General features: G+C 49.3%; 1 protein-coding gene across 1 annotated transcript; it reads right to left on the bottom strand.

Annotated features, from left to right (window-relative positions):
- Positions 1 to 10,081: 10,081 nt before the first annotated feature.
- On the bottom strand, positions 10,082 to 11,059 carry LOC119295710 (gamma-gliadin-like; the record flags this gene model as incomplete). The annotated part of the gene is made up of 1 exon (XM_037574163.1): positions 10,082 to 11,059. A coding segment is annotated over one exon (825 nt), but the record flags the coding sequence as incomplete, so codon positions are not given.
- Between the last annotated feature and the right edge of the window lie 993 nt (positions 11,060 to 12,052).

The raw sequence follows: 12,052 nt of genomic DNA, 5'->3' as shown, positions 1-12,052 counted from the left end.
GCCCCTACCTGGCATTTTCGAAGCTCCATACGACACGCCGCCTGTCGCGTCGAATCGGATTTGGGCATCTCTTGTCGTCGACGCGCCCAATTCGGCAGATCTAGATGCCTCGTCGCTGGCGCTGGATTCGAGGCATCTGGCCGCCTAGATTCGATGGCTACTGAATCACGCAGCCCCGACAACGACTCTGCTCCGCATCTCAGTATGGCCTTCTCCTTTAGGCGCTCAAATTTCACTTGTCGATGGACCGGCACCGTAGCCACCCCTGGTGGCCGTTGTCTGGGCTCGGCACTAGCTCAACAGCTTGTCGGCTGCACACTACTGTTCATGAAGTGTGACTACTTCCCATCGAGTGTTGCGTTGAGTTTTGAGCACGCCGAAGCATCCTAGATGGGTGTTCTTCATGTGCGAAAAAGGATGCCATTAGTGCTTGTTCGTATTGTTGTTCCTCGGTTTTGTCACAATTTTTAGCTTATTGTTTGCTCAAAATTATGTGTAGGAAGAAAGCAAGTTTTGGTATTACTAAGAAGAGTACGTCGATCTATTGATAGCGAGGAATTTCCTAGATGTTCATGCACTCCTTGCTAAAGTACAGACAAGAGATGAGACTAAATACGATGCAATATCGAATTATGTGGAGGCGAAGATGGAAAAAGTGTGCAAGCACGACAAGCCAATTGAGAAATTAACAATGTTCAAAGCGAAGACATGGAGAAAATATTGAGCCATCTTCCGGAGAAGTTATGGAAGTTGGATTTCCATCAAAGTGTCTAATTGTGGTTTTACTTTTTTTCGGTTTTGTTTTTTCAGTGAAGAATTTGTGAATTGTGTACTCCGATATATTAGACAATCTACAGCCAGAGCCCCTATTTTCTCCCTAAACGTTTGAAAGGTCCGCTCGGTCAGTGTCCGATAAAAAAATGTGACCCAACCGGACACCTCACTTTGTGCGGGACCGTCAGGCGAGCCGGCGCAGCCGTCGTGTGCAGGAGCACAGAGGGTGCTGCGGGCAGACGCATGAGACATAGGCGAGCTCGCGTGCGAGTGTGCTGGAAGCCTCTGTAGCTCCTGGCCGCCGTGCCGCGACAGCGTGCGTGCACGCGCAGCAGCCGTCGCCGGCGCCGAGAGCCGGGGATCGTTGCTGCTTCCCTCGGGGCGTGGTGGTCATGGAATGCCAGAGCTCATGCGCGTCAAGGCTGTTGCGCTCAAGCCGGGGCGTGCGCGTGCGGGAGCACGGCATGTCGGTCGTGCTAGCACAGGCTGCTGCGCTCGCGTGCTCACCTAGCTGTGCGTGCGGCCGCGCTCGAGATGGCCGCCGTGCTAGCGTGCTAGCAAGTTAACTTCTAGCCGCCGCATCCGCTGGTCATAGCCACTTGCTGTCGCAGCCTGTTGGGTAAACTTCAATGTTCAGTTTTAGGGTTTTAGGTGTCGATAGTTTCAGTTTCGTCAGATAAGCCCAAGCTGCGACTCGGTTTTGGTTAGAGTTTTTAGCGGCGCCCTGACCCGATCGTGGGATGGCACGAGTGCATGGTCAAGGCGCAATGGCGGCGAAGCGCGAGGGACACTCGGATGGCGGCGTCCACTACTCGCACTAGCTCTGCGCTTTCTTGTAATTCAATTGCAAACTCTGAATAAAAAGCAGAAACAGAAAAGCTGCAAGCAGTTCGCAGCGCAAAGACTATCTCCCTCTCTCGCACCCACTCTCGTGTTAATCTCCGGTGATCGCTGGAGCCAGAGCCGTCGAGGTCTGCCTGACAATTGGTATCAGAGCCCTGTTGCTCGATCACCTATGGAGATGGCAGGACCTGACAGCCCGAGCAAGACCGTGGTGGACTCGGGCAATAGTGGCGGCGGCGCCGCCGTGGTTGTACACCAGCGCGTCGTCTGCGACACCGGCGGGGCCTGGTCCATGCTGACGCGCACTAACTACGCGGACTGGGCCCTCCTGATGCAAGTGATGCTGGAGCCGCGCCAGCTCTGGGTCGCCGTCAATGACGGGACTCTGGAGTGAGAAACAAATCACACGGCAATGGAGTGCCTGCTACGATCGGTGCCGCCAGAGATGGTGTCCACGCTCACCGTCAAGCCCACGGCGAAGGACGCCTGGGGCACGATCAAGACAATGCGGCTGGGTATGGCGCGCGTTCATGAGACCAAGGCGACGTCTCTGTGCCGCCAGGACGAGGCGATCAAGTTCAACGACAGAGAGAGCATCGACGACTTCGGTAGGCGCCTATCTTCTCTGGTAACTCAGCTTGAGCTGCTTGGTGACAAGATTGGCAAGCCCGCCATCCTCCGCAAGTTCCTCTCGGTCGTTCCCAAGGCCTACTCGCAGATGGCGTGTGCGATCGAGACGCTGGTCGACCTCAACACTCTGGCGCTTGAGGAGCTCATCGGGCGGCTGAAGGTCGCCGAGGAGAGGTACGATCTGTACGGCACTCCCTCCGAGGGTGATGGCGTGGTGGCAAACTGCTCTTCACGGAGGAGGAGTGGTTCACGCGCCTGAAGCTGCGAGAAGGGGACGGATCGTCCGGCAGCAACGACCGTGGCCGTGGGCGCGGCAGAGGGCGTGGCCGCGGACGCGGCGGTCGTGGCCAGAACGGCAGCCGCGGCACCAGCAGCGGGGACAAGTCCAAAGACATCTGCCGCTACTGCAAGCAGGTGGGGCACTGGGCGCGCGAGTGCAAGGCCCGGCTCAAGGAGCAGGCGAATCTTGTCCAGGTTGGCGGCGAGGACGAGGAGCAGAGCCTGCTGATGGCCCAAACCTGCGGGCTCTCCGACCACAACTCCGTCGGCACAGAAGCCACGCCGGTCCACCTCGTCAAGGACGCTGTCCAGGTTCACCTCGGGCATGAGGGGAGCGGCGGCGCCGGAAGCGGCATGTGGTACTCGGACAGGGGCGCATCCAACCACATGACCGGCGATCGCGCCGTCTTCGCCGAGCTCGACACGGCCGTCACCGGCATCGTCAAGTTTGGCGACGGCTCTGCCGTCAACATCTCGGTCAGGGAGCCATCCTGCTGGCGTGCAAGACCGGCGAGCACCGCCCGATCACTGGGTGTATTACATCCCGCGGCTGTGCTCCCAGATAATCAGCCTGGACCAGCTCGATGAGAGCGGCTGCCAGGTGCTGATCCAGGACGGCGTCCTGCACGTGCGCGACCAGGAGGGTCGCCTCCTCGCCAAGGTATAGAGAGCACCAAATCATTTGTACTCTGTTGCGTTATGGATCACGCAGCTCGTGTGTCTTGCAGCGCATAGCGGCGGCGACACGGCGTGGACCTGGCATGCGCGCTACGAGCATCTCAACTTCGATGCCCTGTGCAAGCTAGCACACCAGGACATGGTGCACGACATGCCCGTGGTCGAGCATGTGGACCAACTCTGCGTCGCGTGTCTGGCGGGCAAGCAGCAGCGCTCCGCGTTCGCACACCAGGCCAAGCACCGCGCACATGAGCGGCTGGAGCTCGTGCACAACGACCTCTGCGGGCCGATCTCGCCGACGACACCGAGCGAGAAGAAATACTTCCTCCTGCTGGTGGACGATGCCACAAGGTTCATGTGGCTCGTACTGCTCGCAACAAAGGACGAGGACGCAGCGGCGATCAAGCGCACGCAAGCTCACGCGGAGTCTGAATCAGGGCGCAAGCTGCGGATGCTGCAAACGGACCGCGGCGGAGAGTTCATGTCCGGCTCTTTCACGGCGTACTGCACCGAGCTAGGCGTCAGCCGCCACCTCACCGCCCCATACTCACCACAGCAGAACGGTGTGGTGGAGCGCCGAAACGACACGTTGGTGGGCATGACCCGGAGTCTGCTGAAGGCCAAGCACGTCCCCGGCAAGTTATGGGGCGAAGCGGTCACGACGGCGGGGTTTGTGCTGAACCGCACGCCCACCAAAAGCCTGGACAGCGTGATGCCATTTGAGGCATGGCATGGACGCAAGCCGAACGTGCATTACCTGTGCACTTTTGGGTGTGTAGTGCATGTGAAGGACACGCGCCCTGGACTGAAGAAACTCGACGATCGCAGCCGGCCGATGATCTTCGTCGGCTACGAGCACGACACAAAGGGCTACATAGCCTATGACCCAACAACTGGGCACGTGCACATCACGCGCGACGCCGTGTTCAACGAGGGGGCGCGCTGGGACTGGGCAAAGGAGGAAAGCGCCGTGAACACGTTCAGCGGCCGACACGTTCGTGGTCGAACACCTGGTGAGCAAGCCTCCAGGGGCGACAGATGAGGGGGGGGGTGCAGCCACCTCGCCTCCAACCACACCACCAGCGTCTCCAGCGCCGTCAACTGCAGCATCGTCAACTCCAGCACCGTCCACTCTAGCGTCTGTCAGCCCAGGAGGGGTGGAGCTGGTGTCGCCACCAACGTCGTTCAGCGACAACGTGCTCGACGCGGTAGACGACGTAGAGCGTGAGCACCGTTTCCGCACCTTGCAGAACGTGCTGGATTTCGGCCCGGCGGACGACCCAGACGAAGAGCTCCACCTGCTGGCTGCTGAGGAGCCGAGCTCGTTTACTGAGGCAGACCAAGAAGCAAGTAGGAGGGGCGCCATGATCGAAGAGTTGAGCTCGATCGAGGACAATCAAACATGGCAGCTCACATCTCTCCCTCCAGGGCACCGCGCCATTGGCTTGAAGTGGGTCTACAAGGTCAAGAAGGACCCGCGCGGGGAGGTACTCAAGCACAAAGCTCGGCTCGTGGTGAAGGGCTATGTACAGCAGTACGGCATCGACTACGAGGAGGTGTTCGCTCCAGTAGCGCGTCATGAGTCAGTGTGGGTGCTGCTGACACTCGCGGCGAACGCGGGCTAGGCCCTTCATCACATGGACGTCAAATCGGCGTTCCTGAACGGCGAACTCCAGGAGAAACTCTATGTGCAGCAGCCGCCGGGATTTGCGTCGCCGGCAAGGAGCATCTCGTCCTGCGCCTGAACAAGGCCTTGTACGGTCTGAAGCAGGATCCCAGAGCGTGGAACACCAAGCTGGACACTTGTTTAAGCAAGCTGGGGTTCACGCGCTATCCGTCAGAGCACGCGGTGTACGCGCGGGGCACGGAGACCACAGGCCTCATCGTGGGCGTGTACGTGGACGACTTGGTGATCACCGGATCCGACACAGAAGAGATCATCAAGTACAAAGGAGAGATGCAGAAGCTGTTCAAGATGTCTGATCTGGGTCTGCTAAGTTTCTATCTCCGAATTGAAGTGAAGCAGACAGAGGATGGCATTGTCATTACTCAGAGCGCGTACGCACGGAAGCTCCTAGAGAAGAGTGGCATGGCTGGCTGCAAGCCCTGTCACATCCCCATGGAGCCCCGCTTCAAGCTATCAAAGGAGAGCACGACGCCGCCAGTGGATGCGACGGAGTACCGCAGCATCGTCGGCAGCCTGCGCTATCTGGTGCACACGCACCCTGACCTGACCTTCTCGGTTGGGTACGTTTCGCGCTTCATGGAGGCGCCAACTGAAGAACACCGCACCGCTGTCAAGCACATCTTTAGGTACATCGCCGGCACTCTGCACCTAGGCTGCAAGTATGACAGAGGAGATGGTGAGCCTGAACTCACTAGGTACAACGACAGTGACCTTGGCGGCGATGTGGACACACGCAAGAGCACCTCCGGCACCCTGTTCTTGCTCGGAGGAGGAGTGATAACCTGGCAGTCGCAGAAGCAGAAGATTGTGGCACTCTCCAGCTGCGACTCAGAGTACGTCGCAGCAACCACAGCAGCCTGTCAGGGAATCTGGCTCACGCGCCTGCTCGGCGAGTTCAGAGAAGAGGAAGAGAAGACAGTGAGGCTCAAGGTCGACAACAAATCCGCAATCTCCCTTGCAAAGAATCCTCTGATGCACGATAGATCGAAGCACATCGAGCTCAGGTATCATTTCATCAGAGATTGCGTGGAGACAAAGAAGATTGAACTCGAGTATGTGGCAACAGAGTTTCAGCTCGCAGACATGCTCACCAAGCCCCTTGGTCGCGTTCGACTGCAGCAGCTACGCTCAAGCATCGGCATGATCGAGGCAATGCCCTGAACGTTCAGTTTAGGGGATGATTGTTGGGTAAACTTCAATGTTCAGGTTTAGGGTTTTAGGTGTCGATAGTTTCAGTTTCGTCAGTAGTTTCAGTTTCAGATAAGCCCGAGCTACGACTCGGTTTTGGTTAGATTTTTTAGCGGCGCCCTGACCCGATCGTGGGATGGCACGAGTGCATGGTCAAGGCGCCATGGCGGGCAAAGTGCGAGGGGCGCTGGGATGGCGACGTCCACTACTCGCACTAGCTCCGCATTTTCTTGTAATTCGGTTGCAAACTCTGAATAAAGAGCAGAAACAGAAAAGCTGCAAGCAGTTCGCAGCGCAAAGACTCTCTCCCTCTCTCGCACCCACTCTCGTGTTAATCTCCGGTGATCGCCGAAGCCAGAGCCGTCGAGGTCTGCCTGACACAGCCGTGGGCTTGCCAGCCGCTGGCCTCGTACGTGCCCCGCCTACTCACACACAATGTTCTCGACAAAATGACTGAGAAAATAAGAGGAAAATTAGAGGGGTGTGGTTATTTGGCAGCAAATATGAGGACTCAAAACGGACACGCCCGCTCACCGCGGACGTTAGAAGGGTCAAATCAGTAATCTCCGACTGAAGTTGCTCTTAAGATATCATTCTATGAAATAAAAAAATAATGGAGTTTATTTCGGTGGCTGAAAATGAAATAAATTTCACAAGAAAATATTACTCCGCTAAATTTAGGAGAGTTGTTAGGTGCGGCCAAAACTTAGTGGATCCTAGTTTACTCCACTAATGTTTTACTCGGCCGATTACACCTCTATTTTTTTAGGGGATCGGTTAGAGATGCACTTTACGTGAACAAATTTGGACTGGACAATATACTTGGTACGCCCTCCGTTCCATAATATAGGTCGTTTTGGCAGTTCAATTTAAGCCGCCAAATGTCTTATATTTATAAACATAGATAGTAGAACATACACCATTTGTGTTGTAGTTTCAACTAGCATTAGTTGTTGGAACATAGATCATTTGGGTCTAATCGGGTTAAGACTTCTTTCAGTTTTCACTAACATTAATTTTTGGATGGGCTCAGGGATCTGTGGCTGATTTGTTTGAATTTGTATTTGTTCTGTGCTACAGATTTGTCAAAAAAATATCATAGTTTTATCATTATTACAGTTCGTATAAGGTAGAATATATTCTTTTGCTTAGTTTTAGTAGTTTGCTCTGGGTTATTTGGTCAACATTCTAGTCAAATATATATCCTACTATTTGTTTCCCATACTTGTCTTTCAAACTTTCCAGTAGTTATGTTGATTTTCAGCTTTAACTATGCAAGACACGAGCACAATAGTAAATTTGTTTAGGTCAAAACTATTATATCCTATTGAGTTATATAAATGTGTGAACATGTAACAGTTGGGGGCCTAAGATGTAAAAGACCATGTCTATGTAGAATACATAGAGAGGAGGCTGGATAAGGCGCTCCAGTTTTCCCCCATTTCAGTTGTTCCTTCTGCAATCTTCGAATCTAGATTTGTTCAATATTTCCTTGATTCAGAACATATCCTTCTAAGGAACTTCTACACGGAATGATTTCAGATATGTTTGGAGTCCATAACTGTAAATGTAATATTTGCTTTGTGTTCGTAGATTGAGAAGTCAATATCACAATGCAGGTTTAAAGAGATAACAACTGAGTTATTCTACAAGTAAAAGAAATTTCTACAATCAATGTATTATATATAAAAACAAATTAACGGGTTACCAAAAAACAGAGAATATGCTAGAAAATCCCACAAGAATTAGAAACATCTAACCGTTGATTTGGTGGACCACTATCATTAAATAGATAATAAAAGGACCAGATATAGAACTAGCCATTCCGGAGGGTCATATATCACACCTAAATCTATCTTTTTATACACTAAAAGTAAATTATGGGTTAACTAAAAAAAGAGAATTATGTTACAAAATTACACAAAAAATATAAACATTCTTTTTTTTTGCGGGTGGAAGAAAAAAAACTGAAAATATAAACATTCGATTATTCAATTTTATAGGTCATCACTGTAATTAGATCTGGACCATCAATTTTCATTTATTCCCACGGGCGCTCCCGCACCATACCAACGAAAAGAACACGGTAAAAAGACTTACAAAGAAGAAACCCTACCCATCCTCTCATATTGCTGCCGTGGTCCCATGACTGTTCGTGATAGCGAGGCTCTATGTCTCGGAAAATACTCACCAATGCTTTTGGCCATGGCCGGAGGCATCCGACGAGTTGTATGCGCAAGTATACGTACCTTGCTTACTTGATTCTTGCAGCCGGAAGGAAACAGACGCACCACAGCTTAACATCAGCGTGCCAACAGATTACATAAATTAATTGATGACATAATCCTCATGCACACTGGAGGTTTCAGATTTATGGGCTAATCCTTCCTGCACATTGGAAGTTTCAGCTTCAAGCACGTAGTAATTTTCAGGTAAACAAATATTTGATGCATGCACATCAGCCTCATCGGACAAGATGACTTGCAGCATGCACACGGCCAGCTGATCAATCTAGGCATCTGTCGAGTTGTACGCGCAAGTATACGTTCCTTCCTTGCTTGATTCCTGCGGCTAGACGGAAACAGCCGCACCACAACTTAACATCAGCAGGTCAGCAGATTACATAAATTAATTGATGGGCTAATCCTCATGCACACTGGAAGTTTCTGATTTATGGGCTAATCCTTTCTGCACATTGGAAGTTTCGGCGTCATGCATATAGTAATTTTCAGGTAAACAAATATTTGATGCATGCACATCAGCCTCGTCGGACAAGATGACTTGCAGCATGCACACGACCGGCTGATCGAGCTAGTTCCGTTCGTACCTACCCCTATAATAGCTAGCAGATGACTTTCTTTCGATTGGAGTCTCTATTTCTTTTATACAGTCATAAAACGCATGGTCTCTATATGTCTATGCCACAGTCAGGAAACCACGTAGGACAAGACCATGGTTGTGCCTCCCGGTGCAGGGCTGCCAACTATGAACTCAGTGCACCTGCAATGCAACTCAGGTAGATACTTGATTCATCAAATTCCCCAAGTCTTCAGTGACAATTAATATAACTCCTCCACATAGTTGACTAAATATTCACAAGCACATTTTATGGATGTTCCTCTTTCGAAAACAGTTCAAATGAATTGAACAAGATTATTAGTCTGCACAAAAAAATGAAATTTATTTTTTAATTAGAGAAATATAATATGAGAATGTTTGTTCTCAACAACTAAATGATATTGTCAACATTTATAATCGGTATTCATATGACTAATGACATTATAGATTTTTTACAACCGATTTTTTCCGTCAAAATATTATAACTCATGCGAGATTTCTGGGTTTCAAATGAGATTTTTCATGCGCAAAATAATATAAATTTCTAGCCTGCGCATCGAGCAGGCCACTGTGCTAGTTAGAACTAATTATACTTAAGCTTTGTTTGTCATCTGTAAATTGTTTCCATCTCTGAAACCATATCAAGAGTCTAATTGCATGTTTGGCGCTTGCTATTGTGACTCAATATTTGCTCTTGCTCATAACATGGTTTATCTTTTACCATGTGGCAACTTTAGTTTGATTTTCACCTCTTTGGAGTCCCCTAAAGAATTTCTTTTGAAAAATGCTTTGATGCCACCAAACTCAAAATTGCACCAGTGCAAAATTAGCCATATTAACATTTAGAGTGATGGAGTGTTTCTATTCAAGCGCTTGTTTTGGTGCTAAAATGGCACATTTACTTCTAGACATTGAAATACGTTGAATTATTATTGTGTGCGATATCCAGGAACTCGAAAACTGATAGCTACTCGGTCAGCCTGGGAGCAGTAACTAATATGTCAATCGACCTGTTAACTGCATTAATAGGTCGACCATTAATCGATAGATTAAATAGTAACCTGCCAGCACAAGCAGCTAGCTATTGATGTGTAAGGCTAGGATTGCGATTAGGGACGAACATCGAAATAATTAAAAAGTGAATGAAATAGTGACAAGCAATGCTAGCAAACAAGAACTTTGTTTATCTTTTATTCCCAAGCTTGAACTAGCACCGGTCGGGGTCACACATGATGGTGCATGCCATTTTATTTGTCATCGTTACAACCATTGGTGCATCAGCTAAGCAACGATGATCCATCTACCTATTAGCATTTTTCATTGGCCACCAATGCCGGCAACTATGCTGGCAAATGGTGCGTTGATGGTGGAGCAGTCAGGTCGGACATACATGTTGCACATGTTTGGAAGGGTTCTCAATACCAATGACCTGATCACCTCATATTGAGCTGGTTGTTGAGGTTGGATGATGCCCTGTCCCTGGACGAGCTGAAACAGTGGTCGCAGGATCTGTATGCCTTGTTGTTCTTGCTCCATGATGATGGCATGCACCACGCTATGGATGGCTGTGCACTGGAGCTGCCGAGGAATCTGTGCTAGTTGTTGGCAACATTGTTGCTGCATCACCTGGCAGTCACTTCGTGGCAAGATCATTGACACGAGGGACGACACTAATGACACGGGGTTGCATTGCTGCAAGAGGTAATTCTTGCAGGGGTTCATCTGTTGTTGTAGATATGGCTGAATCAACGGTTGTTGTTGCTGGGGAAATGATTGTTGCTTTTGTTGGGGCTGCGGGAATTGTTGTTGGGGCTGGGGAAAAGGTTGTTGTGGTTTGTTGTGACTGGGGAAATGGTTGTTGGGGTTGATGAGGCTGGGGGAATGGTTGTTGGGGTTGTTGGGGAAATGGTAGTTGGGGTTGTTGGGGCTGGGGAAATGGTTGTTGTGGTTGCCGGGGCTGGGGAAATTGTTGTTGTGGTTGTTGTGGTTGGGGAAATACTTATTGTGGTTGAAGGGGGGATGTTTGTTGGGGTTGGGGAAACGCTTGTTGTGGTTGCTGGGAGAATGGTTGGGGCTGGGAGAATGGTTGTTGTTGCGGCCATTGTACTTGGCCACTAGGGTCGACCTGTATATTGGCGGTGGCGATGGTTAGAGCCGCCGCAAAGATTGTGAGGATGAGTAAGGTCTTCATGGTGAATTTGTGTCAGCTATTACTTACTTGGATTTGATGATTGTGCTCTAGTTGTGTGAAGGATGGATGATGGTATGGAGCCTACATATTGCAGGCTCTTTTATAGCTACCATGGTTAGGTTTCTTTTCATTATTGCTTTCCTTTTTAAAAGTGATTCAATGCTTATCGAACTGATTATCTGGTTTGTTGTGTTCGGTGGCACTACATACAAACACAATTTTGGAGTGATCATCAAAGTTGCCTTTTTATTGTACATATCATCTAAGAGTGAGGAAAACATGATAATTAGCAATGACTCATCTTACTCACTTTACTTGTCAAACAATTATCTGGATTGCATTCCTTTTGGATCTAAGTTTGTCATGTTGTACATGTTATTAGAAATAAACCAAATCTTCATAGCGCGACATGTTGTTCAGATAGATCAAGCTAGTACTCTTATGTTCGTTCTGGACTCTTGTTCTTTTTTAAACTAACTTGTAGTGTTGTATAGTAGGATGGTAAGATCAACAAGCTGATAGTAATGTTGTACACGTTCTCAATACATGACTCATCAAATTCTCCTTTTATGTCAAGGGTAGTAATGGTGTACACGTTATCAATACATGACTCATCATATTCCCTTTCAATGTCAAGGGTTGTAATTTCGTGCAAGTTATTAATAAATATTAGATTAGTACTGGCTTTACACTTCTTAATTGATTCAAGTACATTTGAAGGTTTGTTCTGGCTTCAATTGATTAATTTATTGAACAAAGTTTTTATCTACTATTTTGTAATATTTGATGCATTTAATAAAAGAAGGAAGCAAGAAGAGGTGGTAAAATTGCTCATCAAGTCAGTCTTCTTGTTTGTTTAATTACGTAGTATCGACAGTTGACTCCTGAGCTTGTGAGCATATTTTTCCAAAATCAAAAACTACACTCAAGTTTTAACATGTTTC

The sequence above is a fragment of the Triticum dicoccoides genome, chromosome 1A, assembly GCF_002162155.2.
Source record: "Triticum dicoccoides isolate Atlit2015 ecotype Zavitan chromosome 1A, WEW_v2.0, whole genome shotgun sequence".
In the NCBI taxonomy this organism is placed as follows: Eukaryota; Viridiplantae; Streptophyta; class Magnoliopsida; order Poales; family Poaceae; genus Triticum; species Triticum dicoccoides.
The sequence above is the reverse complement of the archived record's forward strand: the minus strand, read 5'-3'. Positions and strand labels throughout refer to the sequence as shown.